This window comes from Schistosoma haematobium, chromosome ZW (assembly GCF_000699445.3).
Source record: "Schistosoma haematobium chromosome ZW, whole genome shotgun sequence".
In the NCBI taxonomy this organism is placed as follows: domain Eukaryota; kingdom Metazoa; phylum Platyhelminthes; class Trematoda; order Strigeidida; family Schistosomatidae; genus Schistosoma; species Schistosoma haematobium.
Window position 1 is genome coordinate 62,524,557 of NC_067195.1, and position 27,501 is coordinate 62,552,057.

General features: G+C 30.0%; 1 protein-coding gene across 1 annotated transcript; it reads left to right on the plus strand.

The window, feature by feature from the left end:
• Positions 1–5,164: 5,164 nt before the first annotated feature.
• MYT1L (Myelin transcription factor) lies at positions 5,165–26,932 on the plus strand (the record flags this gene model as incomplete). The annotated part of the gene is made up of 7 exons (XM_051218815.1): positions 5,165–5,741; positions 8,210–8,303; positions 10,253–10,293; positions 17,427–17,517; positions 22,564–22,631; positions 24,182–25,151; positions 26,560–26,932. 7 exons carry the CDS (start codon positions 5,165–5,167, stop codon positions 26,930–26,932), a joined length of 2,214 nt encoding a protein of 737 aa, XP_051072117.1.
• Positions 26,933–27,501: the final 569 nt, after the last annotated feature.

The window sequence follows — 27,501 nt, forward strand, 5'->3', positions numbered from 1 at the left end:
ATTTTTCAATCTATGTAATTTGAAGTTGATTTCCAGCATAAACTAATATTGAGATGATAATCATTGTAAGCTAGTCACTAAATATCAATCTTTATTTGTCTTATGTTAGAACTATTCAGTAAAGTATACTCTTGACTTCACATAAAGTTTGGCATCGAACCAACAGATCTATACAAATAGAAGTATCCATAAAATCATCTTAATATGCCGAATGACAGTAGAAAAATTTTCAAACTCACAATTTTTACCAGTTTCTCTGTATTTGAGTATCGCACAAACTTGTCGACTAAATATTACAAAAAACAATACATACAGCTAAATTTTTAAATTAGATTATTATTTGAACCTTTTGAGGATGTTAGAATCAAATTGTTGTAGAGTTTCTTGTCATTTAGCATTAACTCACTAATATTGAAAGATCAGAGCTAGATATTAATGTGAATTTTGTGGAGTAGTATTTCAGTAGATTAATGTTTATACGTTACATACTATGTCAGCGGAAACATTTTTAGTTTACATTAAAAGTTTTCATATTTTCAAAGAACAACTTCATATTTTCGACACTTAAGAAAGTATACAGCATTCAACGAATAATAATCATGAGTTAATTGAAGCTAGACCACCATGGAAAACCTGGAATTACTGGACGGCCGTTTCGTCTTATTGTATGACTGATCAGCAGTGCGCATCCACGATCCCACCTCACGGGATTTGAACCCAGAAACTATCAGTCTCGCACGCGAACAATTCACCTCTAGACCACTGAGCTGGTCAGCATTCAACGGTTTTTAATGTCTAACTTCAACTAATCTACGAAACTGAGCAACACATTCACCATTGTTATCAGTGAGTTACTATCTCACAACAGACCTGGTTGAAATCCACTTGTCACTGGTTCTCACTAGAACTCCAGGATATAAATCTTGAAGCCAGTTACTAGTGAGTATATGTTGATGAATATCAGAGGAGGTCTTGTGGTGATTGTAGTCATTTCAATAATTGAAATCATGTGGCAATTGAAGCTAGAATAATAATTAAAATTGCATACAGTATATAACTGTTTAACAATACACCTCAATATAATCTGAACTAACGTGTAGGATTACAAATTGTCGTTTTTTTTTTCAGAAATTGTTTAAATGTTTTTATGAAAACCTCATAAGATTTGTCATTTTTTCCTTACTATGACAGGTTACTTTGATACTATTTTGTTATGATGACATTTAGGAAATATATACTACTGATAATAAGTTTTATTTGCTTATATATTTACATTTAAACAAAATTCTAAAATGAATCATTTAGTCATGATCATATATATATAAAGTAGTCATAGTTGATTTCGGTCAAATTACTATTAATAATCACAAAATTGTTTGATATAGACAAATTCTTGTGACTTTAAGCTATATCGAGGCAATCCGCCCAGAATGCACATATATCAACATGAGACTGATCAATTACAGTCTTAAATAACAATAGAAAGATACAAGAAAAACAACGTCAAGTGAATTGAGACAAATACTTGTAAAATTCCTAGACTTATTCAGTGAATAAATGAAACACAAAGGGAAGAAATGAAATAATGATTAATTGTTAACAAATTATTTCATTAACTTAAACTCTGTATGTTTCACTGAAAAAAATATCTTTAAATTAGAATTAAGTAGAGAGCGCGAAAATGTATGATTTGAAATTGGTTATTTGATGACAAGACGTAATTATGTCTGATATTCATCAAAATGGTAATGAAATTTCTTTGTAAATTATCTACCTTTTCTCAAGGTCACATTAAAAAGGTACATTGAAATAAGTAATTTTGAACAGGTTATTAACCTTGTATGGAGAACCTAATAATTTCACAGACTAATTTACATTCTTGTAAATGTCATACGTTCTGATGAAGTAAATGTTCATAATTTTTTCCTCACAAATGAATGAATTTTTCAAAATGATTAACATACTAATAATGGTTATTTATTTTTACAGGGGTGTATTACATAATATAACCAAATGACTATCTATAGGAATACTGATTACATCAAATCCTACCCAATCATATAAATGAAATGATAGTCGACAATAACGCATGAGAAAATCGAAATTGTAATAATTAATATTTCTGATGGTGAAACTAAGTTAAGACTCTAGCACTTATTTATTGTTTCATTTTGCCAGTTACAATGGTAGCTATCTGATATCAACTTTTCATTCTAACAAATACTGAAGTGTGCGGTGAAAATGAAACCCGGAAAATATTTACTAAGACTCAGTAGTTTAAACATTTAACTATGGGATAGAGTAAGTATTGCATTTTAATTATGTATGTGACAGAAACTCATTTTCCAGATAGGTGTATTAACATATGAAGAAGCTCAAAATCTCAGTACGTTTCAAATTAAGACAGAAACTTTGTAGATCGTAGAGTAAAAATAAATGTTACTGGTTTTATAAACTTATACAAAAACCATTTCAACCCACATGTGATATGACAGGTTTTTAATACGATGTGTTTATTCATCTGAAAACCTATTATCTATGGGTGTATAACATGAAAACCTGAACATTATAACGCCTTACATAAGCCCTTGCTACATCAACTTTTATATGAGATATAGAAAATTATTGCTCATCAGTACTTTTGGACAGTTCTTTCCTCTTCTTATTATTTAGTTTTCTTTTAAAGTTTATCAAGTGGAACCTAAAACGTTTTCCTTTTTAATTCAAAGTAGGTGTTTCATTTACATGGTTAATTCCTATTGAATACTGACTTATTTAACAGTTGTATAAACAATCTATCTTATTTGTCTAACTGATAATTATCCTACTTGATACTATCAGTTACCTTCAACTAAAAAGCAGACAAAAAATAAGTTATACGATGAATGATAATTATTTTTTTGAATATCAAACTTTTTTATCATTAACTATGATGAGTGGTAATGCCAATAATATTTATGCCACATAAAATAACTGAATAAGCTTCTGATAAATAAATAATATTAAACATTGAATTCACCAATCGACTTAAGCTAGATCACCGTTGAGAAGTTGGAACCACTGGAAAACCGTTTCGTCGTAATATGGGACTCCTTAATAGGGAACATCCATGATCTCACACGTGGAACTCGAACTCAGCACCTTCAGTCTCGTGTGGAAAGATCTAGACCGCTGGTCAGACATCCATTGATGTTATTGTCTAATTACAATCGATTCATTATCTTTCGCAACCATTCATCCATTGTCTGAATTGGATAACTATTTCCACCTGACTCCTGAGTGCAGAGTCGTGGGTATTCATTGCTAAACAGTCCCATACTAGGACGAAACAGTTGTCCAATGCTTCCAGATTTTTAATAGTGGTCTAGCTTCAATTGACTCATGAATTTAACTATTAAAATGACTACAATCTCCATAAATCCCCATAATGATAATAATTAATACTCAAAGTTAACTAGGAATTTCGATCTGATTCGAAGAGTTATACATATACAACTCTTTACTTTAACTACCATTATTAGCTAATCATAATTCTAAGTGATTTACATTGATTTCTATGAAAAAAAATTATAATGTAGAATTTTAAAAAAATTGCAAATACTTTTTTCACAGATTGAAATCATGAGTCCCATACTAGGACGAAACGGCCGTCCAGTGCTTCCAGGTTTTCCATGGTGGTCTAGCTTCAATTGACTCATGATTTCAATCTGTGAAATTTTTTAAATCTCTGCAAACCACTTCCGAAAATACTTTTTTGTATTAGTTTCCATAATTTGATTGACTTGTTTACTTAATTAACAAAAACTACATCATTTTTATAAAACGCCATCTATGTTTTGTTGTTGTTGACATTGTTGTTATCGTTGCTGTTGTTATTGTTGTTGTTTTGATACCAACATATCATATATCTTAGTCAGTCCAAAAATAACATGTGAATTATGAAATTCCTATTTAATAAACATAGAAATTTTATCATGTTATTTTTTATAAATTATTTTTTGGGTGTGTGTGTGTTATCTGTAATTAAAACAACAAAAAATGTATATTTGAGTTTATGCCAAATGTAAAATAAAACTTATTGAGAAAAATTACACCAAAGTAAAGATTTGGAAAAGAAAAAAAAACACAGAAATCTAATTTCACACTTTATGGTTCTTAAATTAATCCATTATCTTTGTTTTTATTTATGCCTAGTTATTAGATCTTTCAAATTCACTATGATATGAATTTATATAAATAAATGGATTCATTAGTTAGTTGAAGCTAGACCATGTTGGAAAACCTGGAAGAACTGAACAGTTGTTTCATTCTAGTTTGGAACTCCTAAGCAATACTCACCCACGATCCCGCCTTGCTGGATTCGAACCCTGAATATATATTGGTCTCGCACACGAACACTTCACCTCTAAACCACTGTGCTGGTCAGCATTCAACGGTTTTTAATGTCAAACTTCAACTAATCTACGAAACTGAACAACACATTCACCATTGTTATCAGTGAGTTACTATCTCACAACAGACCTGGTTGAACTCCACTTGTCACTGGTTCTCACTAGAACTTCCAGGTTTTCCCACGATTGTCTAGCTTCAACTGACTCATGAATTCAACTATTAAATTACTAAAATTTTCACAAAACCCTATTTTTATAACTAAATAAATTTATAAAGGACAAAAATTTTAATGCATTTTCGCATAATCTGAATATTTTTACTTACGTATAAACCTTTTTTATTATAGTAATTATAAACTATTTACAAAGTCCGAATGTATTCGTTATTTAATATATGTGTGTAGTTTTTTTCCAGCCTATTAAAACATTGATTTGTTAGAAAGCTAAGAGTTCCTTTGATTTACAATTTTCTTTGTAACTTTCAAGAATGAGCTAGGTAGTACTTATTAATGATTCTTTTTTTAAAAAAACTATTAACCGTAGATACATAAATATTTATGTGTTGTGATTTTGACGGAGTTTTGTTCTCTGAGCTGGATGGTTTGGTCGTTCAGAAGAACGATGAAAGCTTCACGATCAAACCATCCAGCTCAGAGAACAAAACTCCGTCAAAATCATCCATCTGAGCTACAAATCTTCCCCACCATTTATGTATTGTAAGAAAAGAGTTTATGAGATTGTTCAGTGATATTTTTTATTTTCTTACCTTTAGAATGAATACCAATAATCAATTAGACAATTCATTGAATGAACCAACAACTAATTTAGAACAGATATCACCTATTCCAATAAATTCATTTCCAGTTGATGGAAGAAATGAATGTAATCCAATTAAAATATGTAATGAATACTATGATAATAAGAAATTCATCACTTCATCTGAATTTATCTATAATAACAATTATCATCTTATGCATAATCCAAATAACAAAATCAATGATAATAATAATAATAATAATAGTATCCGTGATAATACTACTCATGATAATTTAGTAGTTAAACAATCATTATTATCTAAACAAAATGAAAATACAAAGAAAACAAATCATTTTGTTAATTATTTATTAGAAAATAATGAATTCAATCAAACTAATATTAATGTGAATCAAGATAAAAATGATAATAAAAATTTAATATTATTTGATATGATGAATACATCATTGAATTCACCATCTTCATCGATTTCATCCAAATCCGATCTAGATAATCATAATAATAAAAATTCAAATGATTATTTATCAAGGAAAAAATTACAACAAAATGTTTCATTCAAAATACAATCTATTCAAGGTAATATAAGTTTATTTAGTAGACGAATAGGACGAAACGATTGTTCTGAATTCTACTGTTAACCACTAACCATCTTTACTTATGTTATCTTAAAGAAAATTTGATAAATTTAGTGCTAAATCATTTCACTGATTATTGGAAATAGTTTTTTTTGTTGAAGTTTGCTTTCATTTCAAGTTTCATTAGAAATATGAGTAAAATCTAGTGAATTCGTAAAAAATATATATAATCCCTTCTCTTAAATTGTTCTTCTTTGTTACTTGAAGCTTACTTTCTTACGCCTGTTACTCCCAATGGAGCATAGGCCGTCGACTAACATTCTCCAACCCACTCTACCCTGGGCCTTCCTTTTTAGCTCTCATTCTTCTCATATCTGTCTCCATTTCTCGACGTAGTGTGTTTTTTGGTTTTTCTATTTTCATTCGGTCTTGAGGATTCCGAGTGAGGGTTTGCCTTGCAGCGCAGTTATGTGATTTCTTCAATGTGTGCCCAGTCCACTTTCAGCGCTTCTTCCTGATTTCTTCCTCCGTTTATGTGTTCATTAATAAGTATATCACCAGTGATAATAGTAAGATAAAGTGATAGTGCTCAAAATTACATATAGCTTAGTCCTCGTTCATTTTATTATCAAGATTTTGATGGACTTTTGTTCTCTGAGCTGGATGGGTTCGTCGTGGAGCTTTCTGAACGACATCATCAGCACAAACTTCAGATACAGGTGAAGTGTTCGAATTTCTCCATATGCGTTTCACAGCTTGTTCTGTACACCTCGACGTTGACTGGTTCTTATTGACCTTAAATTATCAAGATTAGACTATTAATTGAAACTATGGCAAGATAAGAAACATACATAAACAAACACATAAGGTTCATTATTTCATAATTGATTCTACTACGCATACAACAACTCATTTTTGAAACACTGTCAGTGAATATTTCTTACTGTTTTTATCCAATATTTAAAACAAAACTGAATTATAAATGGAATTAAACCATATTTTCTGATAATTCAGTAAATATTCACCTTGTATCTAATTTCTAATTGATTTGTGTGTGGGCTGTGATACTACCTGAGTGCCCAGACCGAATTAAGTGGTTTTCTCAAGAGGCCAGGCCTGGAGCCATTGACCTAAAGGTCTGGTCCACAAGGAAGTGGAGCAACGTCAGGAGATGCAGTCCCATGGTAGGTAATGACCAATAATTGTTTCATACACTATTTGTTTCTCCAGGATCCTGGAGCCTATGTGCACCATTAGTTTGGAATCAGAGTTTTCTAACTCCTCTAGCCACCTAGAGGATCCTCCATATCCACCAACCCGGTTAAAGCATCGAACATTCGCTTTTCGTCTTCTCAATTTCGTAGACAACACCTCTGCCGCGAGAAGGCAGTGAATAAGATTTGCATGGTGTATATGTATACGGTGCCCCTTTGTACCAATATTTGTGTATTCAAATAAATAAATAATCTAATTTCTAAAATTTATTTATAAATATTATTACTTTATTCAAAGCAATTTCAATCATTTCATTGAATAACCAAAAATGAGATTGTAAGATCTGTTTAATTAACTAATTATTTTCTAAAAATAATGATTCCCCATATTAATCACGTTTAAAAACGAAATTATCTTACTAAAACAATGAAAAATAACCATGTATACCTTACTTCACTTACTGTGTTCATACAAATACTAAGTGTTAAATAGACAATCAGTGCTGTTTTAAAATTGTCGTCATTTGAATAATACTTCGAACTTCGATTTGAAAATGATTTTCAACTATTCATTACTAACTGAAAGTGAAAAACGGATTTCTGAGATCACAATAAACTTTATCCGAACCATATTAAATAAAATAAACACAAACAACCCATATTTTAACTCGAAATAAATCTATAATTATTCATTTGATTCACTGATTACTTATATAGTTGAGTTTATGAATCAATTCAAGCTAGAAAACGATGGAAAACCTGGAAGCACTGGATAGCCGTTTCGTTCTAGTATGGGACTCCACAGCAATACTCACCTACGATCTCGCGTGCGAAGGCCTAACCTCTAGATTACTGAGCTGACCGGCATCTAACGGTGTTAATGTCTAACTTCAACTGATCTCGTGGATTGGTGGTCTAGCTTTAATTGACTCATGAACTCAACTATTAAATTACTAAAGTCCCCACAAAAACCCCCCCTCTGATTTCATATATATTAAGACTTGAAAGTTTCATTAAATCGACTTTTTAAAAATCAGAAATGCTTACTATAAATAAATCGCAACATATAATCAAATATTTATTTGACATTAGATATTTTAAGCCATTAAAAAGGCGATTAGTGATGTTTTTAGGTTGTAAGTTATATAATTATACTGAAGAGCGGGTATTTTGTGTTTTAGACTGGTAACTATTCAAAAAATTGTTTTACAAACGTTTGGTAACAAAGATATAGCCTTTCCTCTTTTTATTTCAGGGGGTAAGAAAGATCGAAATACTGAGGGTAGATGTCCAATAAGAGATTGTGATGGAACTGGGCATGCTACCGGATTGTATTCATACCACAGAAGGTCAGTGCTTTCAGAGTATTCATTGATTTCAAAGTATGGTAAACTGTAATTCCTTGAAAAAAATATTAATTAACTTGTTAACCTGATTTCAGTTGATTATTACATAGACCTCAAATGAACCTCATTTTAAACAAGGATAAGAACTGTGGCTGAATCATATCATTAATGACAATATTACAAGCCTGGTCCTAAGTCAAGCGAGATTTTAGACTAACTTACTGATATATAAAATGTTGTGCTTTAAGGTCAAAAATGTAAACGTTTGTTGATAAAAAACAATAGTAAACAATTTTACAAAACTAGGATTTATTACAATATTAATACCGTACTTAAGATTCTTATAATATGCTCTTAATCCCTTAGATACTTATGTATTAATAATATTACAATACTATTTGAACGAACTGTGTTAGTTCTGGGATACAGACAGTAAGTCATTCTTCTATAATCAGTTAATCATCACCTCAGTAGGTGGAAAAATTCACCACTAATTTAGTAATTAGATAGTATCAGACTAAGCAATAAGTAATTAGTGATACATTTTATGTAGTTCATTTCGACTGTCTATAAAAAGCTGTTTAATTATGTTCAGTTAGATGATTATTGAAGTACTCATTTGATTAATATTTACTTGCCACGTAATAATTTCGGAACCGGTCATTTAGTGACCCCAAATTTCGATTATTCAATTCCAATCTCCGTAAAATTAATTAACTGTCTTAATAATATCACTGAAGTGAATGAAAATGTTTAGGATACAATATGATAATCGAAATGTCAGTAAATCATCAATGTAGTGAGTATTGCCTAATACAATAAAAACTGCAGCAGAAGAACTTATCATGAAATTTAAAAATATAGTTATTATGAAGTAATTGTGGAAATTATATAATTGTATATCACAAACTAATCTCGGCGATGTAACCACTAAAAACGAGGGAGAAGTGGACAGCTCTTCGTTCTGGTTCGATACCACTCAGAAACATGTATCTTAAAACTCCCAGAAACTATGACTCTCATTACGAACGTTTAAAATTTAGACTACTGAGCTAGTTTCCAATGGTTTGTATTTTTAATTTCAATCAATTCGCGGTGCTGTGCAACTATCGAATATAATTAGTAGGTACGGACTAAAACTTATCCTAGTCGAACTCCACTGGTCAAGGGTTCTTACTGTAACTCCAGTAATTACATTTTGAACTCAGTCGCTAGTGAGTACGTGGTTACTAGATAATTTCAGGTTTGTCTATATTTCGGAATTTTGTAGTCAATATCACGGACTAATTATTGATCGGGTCATGGATGTTCACAACTGAGGAGTCCCAATCCATAAATAAATAGCTTTTCAGTGTTCCTTCGTTTGCAATAGTTGTTTCGCTTAAGTCTGTAAGTGATATCAACTACAAAAATAGAAGTAAATCAATAAGACCTGTCATCCCCATGAAACTAATACGAATAATAATGCGTTGAAAATAAGTAGAGCTCATGATTTTTTATACAAGACAAACAAATTCGCATTTCTTTTGAAATGTTAGATAAATATGGATAATTTTGGTCTATTAGTTACGGAATGATCCATTTTGTTTTTCATTATTTACACAATATCTACAAAATTTAAGGGTCAGTTATCATTTCCTAAAAGACGTTCAAAAAAAGTTTGATTTAAAATTTAACTATGGAATGTATTATAGTTACCTGATAAGTGATCGTCAACATATATTCAATATGAAGACAATAATTTAACTGGATAAATGACGGAACAAAATCTAACATTTATCTTTTGTGAACATGACTGGAATTCAAAACGACAATGAAACGGAATGACATAAGTCTTCTGAAACAACTCACTGTCTAAATAAATGAACTCCATTACTTATTAATAAGCTTTATAATCATTTAATAACCATACAAATTAATATAACTTTCTACTTTTATTCTATTCCTTTTAGTGTTTCTGGTTGTCCACGAAAGGATAGAGCTAGTGTAGCAGGTAAACAATTGACTATTGTATAAATTAATTAAATTTATCAAATACATAACATTTCGCTGAATTCATGAACCAATCAACGAAATTCAACAATCTCAAAGAGTATTTAGGCTCTAATAATAATTGGAAACAAAATAAATTGATTTCGATAGAACAATGAGAAGACGGAGTTGATCTGAAAAATATGATGTATTTGCGTTATATATTTCGAACATCACATTTTGCGGATCAACTCCGTCTTCTCATTGTTCTATCGAAATTTATAAAATGGACTAATTGTCTGGAAGTAGAAGGTCGAGAAGATCGATAAGGAAAGAACAGCAGCATAAAGCAATTGATATGGATATGCAGGAATAAGAAAGTCTGAAACGATTGACTGATATTTGCAAATTAAGTATTTTCTTTATGGTTCTCAGATTTCACTAAGATGTTCTGTAATTTTGTGTTTGAATACATTCGATTGTCCCCACTTGTGTTCTCGCTCACTACACTTATTAGCTCATATATTATGATGAAAATATAAATAAAAATATATTCTACAACTGTTTATTTTATAAATTTCATACTGTATTACCAAAATTCATTTTAGGCAGTTTGTTAACTTACACAAAAACAGAAACATCGTTTCATTCATATGAAAGTTTGAGAAACTACTTATTTTATATATTCATTGTAATGTATCTATAGTAATATTCAGCCACAAAAACCGCTGTATTTTCTTTACACTATAAAGAATAATGAAGATTACCTACAGTGAAGCCAATAAACTGAAACTCTAGAGATGTTCCAAACTTTCAACAACAACAAAAAAAGTAACATTTATTCGATAATCATTTGTTTATAATGGTTCGACAACTGTAGCTAATTCAATAATGAAAATTAAATTTAAATATAGAAACTTTTATCGCCTCATATCAATACAACTTTCCTAATATAAAATCAGTCAACATCTAGTTTATTAACTTATCTAGTTTGATACAGATGTTTTCTAGTGGAAACCTTAAATAAATAATAATATTAACAACAAATTGGCATACAAACTAGGCTAAATCTGTCATAATTCGGCCTAGTTTAAATAGTCACACACTGAGAAATCTTATATATATATATATATATATATATATATATATACAGCCAATTTGACAGTAACTACCAATTTTTTAAACAAATTTCTTAAATATCTAAAATGAAATGAAATTACCATGAACTAACTGACTACTAATATTATATCCTAATAGAATGAATATTGTAAAATGAAGTCTTATACATTTAACTAAACATCGTGATAAATATATGCACCTGTTAATACTACTATTTCATATATTTGTATAATATAAATGGTAGGAGTTTAGATTAACATATATTTGTTGTAGAATTACTTGCATAATGACATATTCCTTCTTTCTTTAATATAAAGTGAATAGTTTCTCCTTTGTTCTAATCTTTCTTGTTATTTGTATATATATTACCACATTTGGCAATATGAAACCTCTTTCTAAAAATGGTAAACAGAACCGAGCAAATATCTCTATTTTTTCTTAATAGTTATTAAGAAAACTAATCGGAAAGCTTTTGGAGAACAAAAAATAAAAGAAAGATACTAAGCGAAATTTTTTGTTCATCTTTTCAAATTAGGAAGATAATTGGAAAATTGGACACGCGACTTCATTTCATCTCTAATCAGTGAACTAGTCTTTAAATTAGCTTTAATTAAACATTCTTTCTTGTGTGTGTGTGTTTTATGTGGATACCTGTTAGTATATTTAGTGTGATTTTTCCTTTGCTTTAAAAAAAACCATACTGATAAGATTTGATTTTTCTTTTTAACATATTCAAATAAGTACACTAATTATAAAGATAATAAGTAGTATGCAAGTAGATTAAACATATATGAAACTTAATAACTAATTTGAAAAACCACGTGTATACTTAGTCCTTAGTTAAGAGAGAAAAGAAAGTAAGAAACCAATGTTGTTCAAAATATAAAGTATTAAGGACTTCACAATCTTATCAAATTCTGTAGAATAGTACCACATGTTGTATAGTTATGAATCAAATATATATATGATACTCGATAGAAAATTTATTCATCCATCTGTGTAATATTTGTATACGTGTATAGATGTGTTGTTCACTTAATATTCGTTATACCAATTGAATATTATCATAATACATAATAATAATCAGAAGAATATCCACATATGTTTTAGTAGGATAAGATAACGTTTGAAAAAGTAATCTTTATAGCAAAATCAAGTTAGGGGACCATGAAAAATTAGTACTTTTTTTAAAAGAATATTCTAACCAATCTATCTCTAAACTTATCCTCCTTTAATGAGGCAAGAAGAATAAACATATAATAAATACTAAACTAATTCATGAGAATGTCTTATTTGGACAAATCTAGATGTAGTTTTCATTATAAATTGACAAGATGGAACTAAACAGTTGCCCACTACTTCCTGATGTTAAGTGATTTTTTATGTGGTTAGTTTTTTTAAATAAAAAGCTATGTTCACTTAACAAGTCCGGTAAGTTTAGTTTATTGACAATGTAAAAACTTAACTGACACTCCCTGTTAACACTTTTATCTAATACCCGATCAATTCAATAATGAGTAAGTACGCTAAACTCAATAGTTTTATACCGAAAGCTAATTGTGATATGCTAGTCAGATGTATTAATTTGTCTCAATCATTGATCTCAACTTTATTATATGCATTAGAAGATAATGTATATTTAAGATAATAAGGAGTTGTTTGTTTATTAAATAAGTAATGTATTTTTCTATTCCTCTGTAGAGAATAGAATTTATTTGTGATTAGATGGTGGTTGGAGGTAGTTGACAGGAAACCCTGGACCCGGGTTTCGTGCTACTTGGCACTCGTCAGTAGGGTGTACCTGTAATCTTGAGGGAACTGGTGCTCCCTGACAGATTCGATCCCGCGTCACCCAGCTTCAAAGTCAGAGACGTTAGCACTGAGCTATCTCGGCCGCGACCAACCTCATATAGGACTGATATGTCATCACAATTGATCACCACCCAGTGATCAATCGATTGAGAATTTATTTGTACATATTTTATGTAAAGGTTTTATGAATTGCTATAACTGACAAGTAACACTCTGCACAGAAATAAAACTCTACGATTCAGTGAGTAGATCAATTGAAAATAAATATGGGGGAGACTATAATTTATAGACGAACCAATCACATATAAGATAACAGGTCTCGGGTTTTGGCGCGAAATCCACTCATCCATTTGGCTAAATGGAGTTCTGGCATTATAGCTGATGTCATTTCACGATGACAACCCTAGATCTATTTTCTAACATTAATCATCAACTACAAACCATAAATCTAATTCCTCACACATGTTTGTAAGCCTCATTTGATCGTGGTTATTAGGTAGACACTTTCAAGGTCAGTCTAGAGTCGTTCAAATATCGTTCATAAATTATAGTCTCACCGAAATGTGTATATAAAAAGTCAACTAGTTCATGATGAGCCGTTACAATCTTTAATAATCAAATATACAACTGACTCATATTATCAAGAACTATTTGATAGTCAGCAAAAATGAAAAGTGTAAACTTTCGCAGAACAGCGTTTCGTAAATTATGTGTAATAGTATTATTATTATTCAGATTCGTCAAATTATTTTGAAGCAAGAATTATGTTTTCACGCGTATATTCGATTCGTCAGTAATTTTTGCACAAACTACAATGTTTTCCATTTTTACAATAAGTTTCATCATAAATTGATGTTCCCTAGAAAGCTGTAGAACTACTGAATCCCACTAGGCGACCCAGTATTATTGTGCTTATTGTAAAACCTTAAATTACCACGTTCGGTTTGGTATAAGGTTATTTGTACTTACTACTGAAGAGTTTCCAAGTGATATGAAACAGCTGTTCAACACTATGATTTTCACTCTCTAGGTTATGTCTGTTTATGACAGTTGCCTTAAATTTACTCAGAATCTTCACTTTAATTCTAGAAATTGATTTTTAAAAAAACTCATTAAGATCTAATAACAGTGATTGGTGAAACATTAAACATCAACATAAATAGCTTAGAGATATTCTTCTAAAGAAAATGATTAATAAGAAAGGGATCACTTTTGTTTAGCAAAAATACAAATACATGCTGATTTGAAATGTATCCAGTTATAATGTTTATTTATTTTATAATTTAACCAAATAATTCAACTTAAATGGTACATTTTATATTCATACTTTATTATATTGTTGACATATCATGATTATTTTATGTACAGATTTGGTACATATTATGCATAATGCATAGGGATGTCATGCTACTATGCATGATGAACTAAATCCTGATAACTGAATAACTAGTTTTCGCTTCCTTACTGAGGATTATATGTTTATGTCTAGGTGTTTGTTAAAACCTAACAATTCACATATGTGTACTATATAAAAAACAAAAAAAGAATAGAACTACCATTCATATTATTAAGTAAACATTTGTTGATGAAAAAGAAAGATGATTGTGGGAAGGAAAAGGAAAATTTTCTAATGGCAATAATGATAACAATAATAATAATATATTTTCATATTTCATACACAATCAAATGTAAACAATGGTACATGGAACTAACTGCACCTTGGTAACTAATCTTTCTATTGGAATCTTAGATTTCTTAAAGAGACGAACATAGTTGATCTTATTTTTTTTGTTTATATAAAAGACATGAAAAATAGTAATATTTGTATGCTAAATGCAATGTACAAACTGTTATTAGTTGTCAAGGGATCTAATTTCCTTGTGTAAGTCTGTGGTTTTAAATGGTAGGCATGCGAATTAGTAGAACTGATCATCTGTGAAAAGAAAAGTAGAAAAGACGGAGAAGAAAAAGGAAAAAAACTGAACTTCATGTTGATTTTTATCACAATCTGAAGTAAATATATAATCAGTTATATTAATTCGCATTGTTTACATAATTGATGCACACGGTTAAATTGATGTTCATCATTACCTCCCAGGTGTAAGTATGGCTTTGGTTAGATAAGAATCTATTATTTAACTTCTTGTCAATATGTATTAATAATGATGATGACGATGATATTGATGATGATGATAATATGTTTGGAATAGGCAGCATGTCATAAACATAACAACTGATGAACTAGACATTTAAAATACAATACAAAATTGGTGTCTTGACAAAACATAATTTTTGAAATTTTTTTGGGCAATTTCATGCTTGACTACTCTTTTGTTTTATTATTTATTTGCATTTTTGTTAACCACAAGGGTAACTGAAGTATTGACCAAATAGTCGGTAATATAGATCCTTGGTCTTTATTACTTAAGTCGTCATCATAATAATTATAGAATTTGGGGACGCTTTCACTGTGCAATGTATTCAAATAGCAAAGAGATGTAAAAGTCGCAATCAGAATATCTCATATAATCAACAGTATAAGACCTTCTGATATTAATACCGACAGTGAATTGTTGATGCTAGCCTAATTTGTACTGTATATGTTGAATTCCTTCAACAGCAAGATCTGTCGGAATTTAAAAAAAAAATCAATTACCTCTAGGATGCTGTATGAAGAAAGATGTTACCATTTAACTGGTTTCAGATACAAATATAATTCTTATGTGTACAAAGTATATTTATGAAATACTTACGAACACTTTATCACCGTATTATATATATTATATGATAAAGATTCACCGCACCAGTCGACGAGTTAATTACTTATCATCAAGTAATTGTTAATATCAGAAATATTTTATATTAATTACTACGATAGAATGATACTCTAGAATTAATTTTACTGAAGTTGTCAACTGTTATATTACTGAGAATTACGGAAATGACTAGTAAATAAATCGATGGATTGCGAAGACGTAACTAAAATAATAGCAAAAAGTTAACAAAAGTATAACAGAAACAAAGTGCAAAATTATCATTAGAATAAGTAATTATTTAGCATGTTTCATAATTATTCACTATATAGTTTAATTACTTAGGGGGAAGCATAGGATACAGTGGGTAGCTAGGATGCAGCTGGACGATCTAGACTTCGTAGATGACCTGGCCCTTCTATCGCACATGCAACAACAAATTCAGGAGAAGACAACCAGTGTAGCAGCAGCCTCAGCAGCAGTAGGTCTCAACATACACAAAGGGAAAAGCAAGATTCTCCAATACAAAACGGCATGCAACAATCGACTCACACTTGACAGAGAAGATTTGGAAGATGTAAAAACCTTTACATATTTGGGCAGCATCATTGATGAACAGGGTGGGTCTGATGCAGATGTGAAAGCGCGGATCGGCAAAGCAAGAGCAGCATATTTACAACTGAAGAACATCTGGAACTCAAAGCAACTGTCAACCAACACCAAGGTCAGGATTTTCAATACAAATGTCAACACAGTTCTACTATATGGGGCAGAAACCTTGAGAACTACGAAAGCCATCATCCAGAAAATACAGGTGTTTATTAACAGTTGTCTACGCAACATACTTCGGATCCGTTGGCCGGACACTATTAGCAACAACGTACTGTGGGAGAGAACAAACCAGATCCCAACGGAGGAAGAAATTAAGAAGAAGCGCTGTAAGTGGATAGGACACACATTGGGGAAAGCACCCAACTGCGTCACAAGACAAGCCCTCACATGGAATCCTGAAGGCCAAATGAGGAGAAGAGGAAGACCAAATAACACATTACGCCGAGAAATGGGGATAGACATGAGAAGGATGAACAAGAATTGGATGGAACTAGAAAAGACGGCCCAGGACAGAGTGGGTTGGAGAATGCTTGTCGACGGCCTATGCTCCATTGGGCGTAACAGGCGTGAGTAAAGTAAAAACAAGTAAAGTTTAATTACCATATACATATTAAATGTAATATATAATGGAAAAAAATTGTTTCATTTGTTATACCTCAGTCAAAACAAATGACACTGACCTGTGAAATGTCAGAAATTTATATATTGTCACTTTTCAGTATATTCAATTCACCTAATTCTCAATTCAAATTTGATTATGATATTCAAAAGGTTATTGGAGTTTATTTTGTGATTTCATATTAAAATATAACGTGGATATTTAATTTTTTCTTTATTTTCTCTTTGGTTTGATTCTTAGAATTGGCTCTCTATCATCAAACTTTACATTGTCCAACTCCAGGATGTACCGGTAGAGGACATGTTAATAATAATCGTTCATCTCATAGAAGGTAAGCAAATTGTTAACAAGTTTATAAATAGATGCACATATATAAATTACTGATTATATTATAATCATATTATGAAGTAAATTATAAACGTTTTTTAGAGTTAAAAACTATAGCTTACTGAAAATTGCACATTCATGTCTGTTTTAAGATGATCTTAGTAGAGTAGTTAACTATAGCATAACTGCCATTTAACACTAATCACACTGATTATTTATTTTAGAAAAAAAGCCATCCTTAAAGTCCATTTTAAGTAATAATTCAATTCAATTTTGGAAAATAGACTATAAAGTTCAATTAATTCAACGCACTCCTAAAGATTCCCAAAATAGAATGAAACAGCTGCCTAATGTTTTCAGGTTTACAATAGCTGTGTAACTCTGTTTGACTCATGATATCACTAACATTCTATGATCTCGGCAAATCATCAAACTGATTTTTCTTTTTAATCATAAAACATTATTAGAACCTTTTGATTTAAAATTTCAAGATTTTCTGTCATTATTTTGGTTATTAAATGTTTCAATTTCATTACTGTCAGAAGAATATCATGATTGCATTCATTAACAGTATTTAAACTCATCAAAGTTGTAGTGCATTAATTATGAAAGGCATAGTTTTAATGAAATTTTTCAAAGATGATTATTTATTCATATTTATATTTAACCTTAGTTTATTTACCGTGTTATTTTTCTTAATTGTAAACGAGATCATAGTAACAATAATAAAACGTGTAAGCAAAATCGGAATCTTGTATAAATAGGTAGGATATATATTAGTCTAATTAATGACATTTTAATGTTATCATATTAAGCATTCAAAGTAAAATATAACTAATTATTAGGTAAATATCTTGTAGTTCTAAATGAAGAATCTTGATCTTTTTTCTTTTTAGAACAATCAAAAGTAATGATAGCTAGTTAACTGTTGGTAACGTGTAATGATTTCATCACATAGTCAATAACCAAAAGTTCAGTTATATGGACCATTTAATGTATTGACTTATTGGCTGAATGTTATATTCACCATTAATAAGATATCAAGATTCTTCGTTTCGTTCGTATGAGTGCATTGATAAACATTTTAAACTAGGATCATACAGTGTCATGAACCCTGAACATTTTAATTAGGATCTACATACATTATCATACAAATTGAGTGTACAACATCTTTTTTTTTGTAAAATTTTAAATACTGAATCCATATTACCGTTAAAACAAACGTCTAATTAATTAGATTTGAATATGCAGCTTACATTATATAATCATTAAAAAGTCGTCTGATAACTTTATATTTTATCGTATAGTGTTAGTGAATCTGTAATTTATTAAAACAAAGAAAAATGTTCATCTTTTTTGTTGTTGTATAAATATAAATAATTCAGTTTACTTCATTCACTTTTATGCTCAACATATTCAAATATGATTCAGATTATATGTTAAATAAAGTGATATTCAAGCCCTAGAGATAGATTTATTTCCCTTGTGTACAAGTCTTCATATATGTTCACGTATAACATATATATAACCTGTTAGATTAAACAAGTAACTTAAATGAAGACAAGTATATCATACTTTGCTGTTATTTCATATCTCAGAAAGAAAGAAAAAATAACCGTATAGGTAGAATTTTAGAATAAGAATCAGTTTCTACTCCCCTTTCTCATTTATATGTTTATATATCTTTTTCATAATTTATAAACTGTCAGTAAGATAATATCATAAAACAGTAGCAATACACATTGTGTTGCGTCATTTATAACATTATATACATACATATAATGTTTTAGCAAGAGAACTTATAAAATTTTGTGTTGTTGTGTGTCATAAAGCCAACTATTATATATATATACTTAAAAAGAAGACATGAGTTAGATACTCAAAGGAAATGAGAGTTTCTTTTTCAAACCAAAGTCAAATTAACTCAAATTTGATACGAAAGAAAGAAAAAGATACTCTGTTCATTCTCTCATTCTCTAATTTTGATGATATAATCCCAAAGGATTAGAGTTGTTAAAATCAAACAAACATTTTCAGTTGTATAATGAATTAGTTTTATTTATGTATATATATAATTAAAAGGAATATGGTTTTGTGAATAAGTTTTACAGCTTTAGAATAATATAAAGACTGAACGAACATATATTACTTAAATAATATATTTATTAATTATCTCATTTTAATAAAGATTATTCTCATTGTTCGTTTGCTAGTTTCAATTAAATCATTTATATTAAATGGGGTTAGTTAATATTTTGATTTTATGATAATAATTCACAAAGACTGAAAAGAAAGTAGCTTAAATAAAAAGTATACATTCTATCCATAAGTAGTTTTCATAAAGGATAAATTCATTGGTATTGTAGTGAACGAGAATACAAAAAGGCGAATATTTTAGTAAAATCTGAGAATTATACAGGAAATACTTCATTTGTAAAATGTCAATCAATTATCTTGAATTTGACTGTATCTTCTGTAAAATGTTAATCAGTCGTCTCAGATTTCATTGTTTTTTTTTTTGTTTTGTTTCCATGCTGATCATTCTTTGTTCTCGTTCGCCTTACTTTGATCATCTTAATCTCATGATTTCAGACATTTCACTTTCTACTGATGATACATACTACTTATATCTGTCGACATTATCAGCACACACCACAGTATGAATGCTCTAGTTAGCAATAAGGATTGAACTAGTCTATATAAAAGAAGATGGATGATAATGAACTTTACAATAAAAGTATACCATATACATGTATTTTATAATCTTCGAACATTTTAACAGTAATTAGGTATCTACGTTAGAATACAATATCGATGGTAAATCTGTTTATATATTGTTCTATTAGGTTGACCACAACAAGCTTTTATAGTTCAATAGATAACTCGGCGTTCTAATTAATACTGAGATTCCTGCTTTTACTTACAAAATACTAAATCAAACGATGCAATTTTGCCTGTAAACTAAAATTTCGTTTTAACTTACACCATAATTACTTAATAAGTATTAACTAGATTGTAGTGAATTTTGTACAGATTTTAATTATCAAACTTTACAAACTAATCATCAATGCTAATATTGTCAGTACAACCCATATCAAGGTATATTATAAGTGAAAATATCCATAATCAGGAATTTTAGTTATGTTTTTGTTCTAGAAATTCTAAGTTAGTCAATGTCCTAAGTAATTTTTCGTAGAATGTTATCTACATCCATTATATACACTTAAATATACATAAATGTAAGTCGTTTATATTATTAACGGAGGTCGTTTCCTTGTTACTAATGATTTATTGATTAGTAACTAATTTCACGAGTTCCATCATCTAGAATTTGTTAAATCTCACTGATAACACTTGTAAACTAGCTACCATGTTGACTAGGTGTCCGCTCTATCTTTATCACTGAATGATTAAGGTTCGGACAGCTAGAAGAGCGTTAGTTTCATTAGTATTGCAGATTTCCTTTGTTAATGTGAGCTAACCGTAAGAAGCCCAGCTCTAATGTCTCCTATATTGGATACATGATGAAATAAGTAATGTAGTGATAACAGTAGAAAGCAGCAACGCAAATTGCATTTCTAAACACACAAAATACAACCTATCTGAGACCACTTGACTTGCTTTACGCAAGTCTAAAATTTTTTAGATAGGTTTCGTTTGGGACATGTGGCTTAGCTAGTTTGAGAACATGGAATCCAGTTGATTTAAATCATAGGTCTATTCTTGATCAGTATTTTCGAAACCTTGTAAATTAAATAATTATACATTTTCACCTGTTACAATAATTAATCCTGAAATTACATTTGATCTTCCATTTTACAAATATATATCCTCTAATTTCTGAATGGTAAATGGCCATCAATAAATTTCTCACTAATCTGTACTTTTATAATGCTTAGCTACTATATATATGTGGAATAGGTTATACCATTTATGTTGCACAGAGTCTAATTATATAACTCTATACAAATATTTAAACCTAGTTTTCATGATTTTTTTAATTTCATTTACCAATCACTAAGTTACAAAATATAGTTTTTAGATTTAGTTTACTTATCCAGAATCCTTAATTTTTCAGAATAAATGGATCATAAATAACAGTGCAATCACGGGAGCATATATTCTCCTGTTTATGACTCGTCAGATGGAAATACTTGTATATCTGTGATGATATTCACGTCTGGACTTGGATATAGTCCAATTTACTTCAAACACCAACGCTTTATCTGCTTAGCTACTGAGTTCATATAGCCAGCAACTTGTTCAACTTCTACGATGTTTATATAATTTTCATTTATATATGTGGAGGTAATGAGGGCAGGATTCACAATGTGAACTAAGTTTATTCAAGATTTATTCAGGAATATTAACAACCCTATTATTCATACTCCTAATAATAATGATAGAAACATCATCACGTAATCTGTAGCTCTGTAGAGATTGTGCTAGGTGTTTAAAGCCAAACATCATGAATCGACATCTCATTATAAACGTCAATAATAGTATATAGATATCTCATAAACGTGACTCTTATTTTCAGTCGGCGAAATCAGTATATTTTAATATCACTTTTTAAAATTCTACTGCTATTTTCTATTGCCTTCCACAGTAAACCACTTTCAAGTTTACCGTAACATATATTTTGGTAGTGTAATAATCTTTATTAAACAATGGTTAATTGGCCGACAGTAAGTATTACTAGAAAACTACTTTCATGACACATCATTCGTGCCGAGTAGTTTTTTTAAGGACTTAGTAGCTAGGTGGATAACGCCATGGCGTTTGTAGCGAACGATACTGGGTTCGAGTCTCAGAGTGAACATCAACTCAGATGCAGTCACATCTAGCTAACGAGTCCCAAATAGGACGAAACGCATGTCCTGGATTCTACTTCTAGTCACTTTAGTTTTTTTTCAGTTATATATCTACAACTGTATCAACTGTCACTCTCATTTATGATAGCTTATTCACTAAGAGTATCAAATACACACTTCAATATTTTCCTATGTATATTTTTTAATATGTTGATATTTTGATTGATTTATAACAGTTTTTCTGGTTGTCCTCTTGCAAGTCGAAATCGAAGCAGACAATCAAAGCGGCCGTTATCACCACAAAGTAAGTCAATATTTTCTTTATGTAGACAGTTTTACCATTTTAATATTGAAATTTAAAGATCAAAACATGATTTTTATACGAAGTAAATGAGGAATTGATATATCAGTGAAATAATTATCGATCAACAATCTTTAATTTGAACTACGTTTTACGGAAGTAGATAACATCAACACATGGGACAGAATTATTGTCGTAATCAACAGTTAAATTCTTTTCACATTAGAATAAAGTTAGTGTTTAAGGATCCAAGTTATATAATACTGGTTTCCTTGTGAATTTACAGACTTTATTCGCTTTACCGAATCTGAACTGTGTAGATAAAAGTGTTTTTAATACAACAGAATGTTTATTTCAATGTTACTTTAGATACCGAATCCAAAAGTTGTTTAGATTAATGCATGTAACCTTGAAAATTGGGAAATTCTAAGAAAACAGTAATGGTTTGTAATTGATCAGGCAGATTAGAAAACATCAGTACGTCCATTTCTAAAATAAATCAAAAACACTAACAAGTCAGAGGTGTTACAGGAGGTTTTTGGTTTTATATACAAACAATAAAACAGTTAGTAAACCAATGAAAACGTAGTCTCCATTCGCAACGATCAAAAAAAGTATCCAAAGTTCAATAGGTCTCTTCGCGTCATAATTATTTAATGGGATACTTTGATAACCAGTATCTTCAGACAGTATTTACAAGATTAAATAAAACCACAAATCTTTTCTTATCTGAGACAGATATTGTCGGTATAACACTGATTTACAGTTTATTGTAAAGGATCTGAAGGCAAGGATGGACAAAGAAAGGGCAGCATCTCTAAAATTAAAGAAACATATGAAATTCAAAACAACTGTCAACCAACATCTAAGTCACAACCATCAATATGAACGTCCAAACAGTTCTACTGTATGGAGCTGAAACTTCAAGAACTAATGCAACCATCATCATCAAAATACTACAAGTACTTATAAACTATTGTTCACGCAAGATATTCAGTGTCCGTTGGTTGGATACAATCAACAACAGCTTGCTGCGGACGGGAACAAATCAGCTTCCAAATGAAGAGAAAATTACGAAAAGATGATGGAAGTGGACAGGACATACATTACAGAAATCACCAATCTGTATCACAAGTCAAGCGTTAACTTGGAATCCTGAAGGAAAGGAAAGCAAAGGAAAGAGGAAGACCAAAGAACACACTGAAACGGGAATCGGAGGCAGACATCAAACGAATGAATAGAAATTTTGAACAACTGGAAAGAATTGCATAGGACAGATTTCGATGTTGAATGCTGGTGAGTGGCCTATTCTTCTTCACGAAAGGTAACAGGTGTAATTACTTAAGTAAGTAAGTGAGTGAGTGAGTGCGTAGGTAAGTAAGTAAGTAAGTAAAGGTTCTTATTTAAAATACTAGGCATGAATTCATAATCTCTAATTGTTAGATGTACTTTGTTTTCAAGAGTGAATATTTCGATTTTATCTAAAAGAAAAAATCATTTCACAGTATTTCAGTGTTATTTCATCTTTTTATTATTTATTTTTTATGATAAAGAAATTGAAACACGTCATAAATCAAATCACTTTGGTGTAAATCATGAAAGTAGTAATACCTCATTTTCTAAAAAATTTTGTCAATCAAATAGTTTAAATAGTAAGTTAAATCCATGTCATTCATCACATTCAACATTATCCACATCATCATTACCATTAACTGATTTCATGAAACAATCACAACAATTTCAAGGAATACCTTCAACAGATTTATTTGCAAACATTCCTCTTGAAAATATGAATCATATTGAATCAACAAATTCAAATCATTTAATTCATGAATTCTCTGATTCATTTTCTAAATCAATTTATAACTTATTACCTAATCTTATAAATACACCACAGTTTTCAAATTTATTAAATTGTTCAACTACAATGACTAATAATGACAGTAATATGGTTAATTTATATCATAATTCACAAACTCTCTATCCCACGTTTAATTCATCTTCATTCATTAATAATAATGATAATAATAATGATTCAAATGTGAAAGATTCCTTACCATTATCAAATATTTTAGAAAAATCCACTTCATATAATTTAAATTTACCACAATATGATATATTTCAACATTCATTCATATATCATTATCCATACAAGGGTAAAAATTTAATACCAACAAAATTAATGGATACTAATCATAATATTATTAATAATAATGTAACATCTGAGAAATCAACTATATTATCACAAATTAATTATGGATTAGAAAATGTTTTAATTAATGATCATCATTTCTTGATAAATCAATATTCACCAACATCATCATCATCATCATCGTCAACAACAACAACATCATCACCACCAACAACAACAACATCTTTATCATCATCATCAATGTATCATTCATATACTGATTTAAACAAAAATTATTCAACATCTAATTCTATATGTATTGAAAATAAATTAGAATATCCGATAGATTTATCCGTACATTCAAAGAACCAATTAGAAAATAATGATAAAATGTAATTATTACGTAGTATATTTTGATTATTATTATTATTATCTGCTCATTAATGACTGACTTCAAGGGGCATTTCCTGGAGTTCTAGTGAGAAGCCATGACCAATGGAGTTCAACCAGATCTGTTGTGAGGTAGTAACTCACTGATGATAATGGTGGACGGTGGTGTAATTTCGTGGATTGGTTGAAGATAGACATTAACGCCGTTGAATGCTGGCTAGCTCAGTGATTAAGAGGTTAACTGTTCATGATCAAGACCAATAGGTCATGAGTTCGGATCCATTTGGCGAGAACATGGATGCGCATTGTTGAGGAGTCCCACACTAGGAACAAACAGCCGTCTAGTGCTCTAACGTTTTCCATGGTGATTTAGCTTTTATTAACTCACGAATTCAACTATAAAAGTATATTAAATAGTTTGATAAGTGCTATCTTAGGATTAAATAAATTATATCAAACTGTTATATAATCACAAAAATATGAAAAAGAAATAATACTTCAGGATCCTAGTATCATTTTGTCTATATTAACAAATCTGGTTGAGAAATTAGCTCTGTTTATTAATTAAATGGAAGGAGTAAATAAAGAAACATTATATGATTTAACATAAATATCATATGAAGTACATACATGATTCAGGACAATCCAGTTTGTTTCTCAATGGTTCTTAAACTAATAATACTTCTTGACGAAGTCGCTTCGACATTTCGACAAAATTATTTCTAAGTAAGCGTCGGTCTAGTTACAAGGTGTTAGCTTGTATTTCTAGTCTTTAATTTCAGAAATGAACAGTATAAAGAATCCTCATACGTTTCTATTCAGAACTGTTCGTCATAAAGTAAGGAATTTAATGAGTAGGATACTTTATAATCTGTAAATATTTTGAAAGACAAAATTAATAAATTGTAACTTCGGATTGTAATTGTTTGTATATGATTTACTTTCTATAACGGCATTTTGCTCAAATTTAGACAGAATCGCATAAGACTACCTTTAAGGTTGCTAATGAGTTTGAAATGAATGCATATAATTGAGCATAATTCCCATGCATACATTTTCCTACTCATATTTTACTTTGGAAGTCCGTCTTACAATCAGTTGATCATGTTTCTTCCAATGTGATCAAGAGAAGTACATGAGATGCAACTGAATTCTCTACTCGTACGCTAATCAATTACATCAATATACACACGAATGCATTTGTACATTTTAGTGGCTTCCTCTTTAGTTTGAATAACTGGTTAATTAATGTAAATATGTGACTTAAAGCTAAGTAAATAATAGTGTGTAACTGACTGATGTTATATTGAAATGACTCAGTCCTTCTTGATTATACAACTTTCTTCCAAATATTGTTAACTAAATTGTATTTATTAATTATTTATCCATTTTTTTCATTCTCATCAATAGTGATAATGTGCCAACGGATAAAATAATTGGTCGATCATTTGAAATTGATAATCTATGCCCGGAATTACATGAATCTAAAAAAGAAGTAAAGAATTTATCTTCAACTATGAAATTAATGAATCCAAACAACAATAATACCATAGCTACTTCTCATCCCCCTACTATTCACAGTTTTACAGATATGCATCATTCAAAAAATTCATCTCTAAACTCCAATAGTTTTCTAGGTGGAGCTTTATCATCAGTCGATGTGCTTTCAAATAAAAAACATATTTATGCAAACAAAAAGCATTCTACTAACATGGGATGTTTAAATCTATTACAAGGAAGGTCAGAATTCGAAGCAGCAAACGTTCTTTTTGCATTCAACTAGGAATTTATGAGAGATATACATAAAACCAGAAGATTTTCACTTCCAATAATAATAAAAGGAAGGTAACAGAAATCACAGTACTTTTCACAAACTTACCATATTTCAAATATATACTTTTAGTATTAGATCTATAGGAAATCAGATATAGCGTACATGTATACCGAGTTATTTGGCTTCATGGACATAAAGTATATGTAAAAAGAAGACATTATTGATATTATCACTTAGCTTATTGCTCTGGTTGGTTGATGATGATTAATTTGTAACTTAGAGCGTGTATTCGTTGTGCTAATAATTTTTGCTGCATATTTCATAAATGAAGTTTCATAGCTGTTCTTGTTTCAGATATATGATTTCTGGGAATTAAAGAAGCATTACTTTTGCCATTCATCCCTAGAATTGCTTGAAGGGGCACTAAAAACTAGTAGCCTACAAATGAATACCTCAAATTATCGTAATGTACTTAGGATTTTCTCGTGGCTGTTTGAAATACATTTTAGTAGTGTAAGATCTCTCATTGAAGATGAATTAATCACTAGAATTAGAAGCTAATAAAACTACTGTCTTAT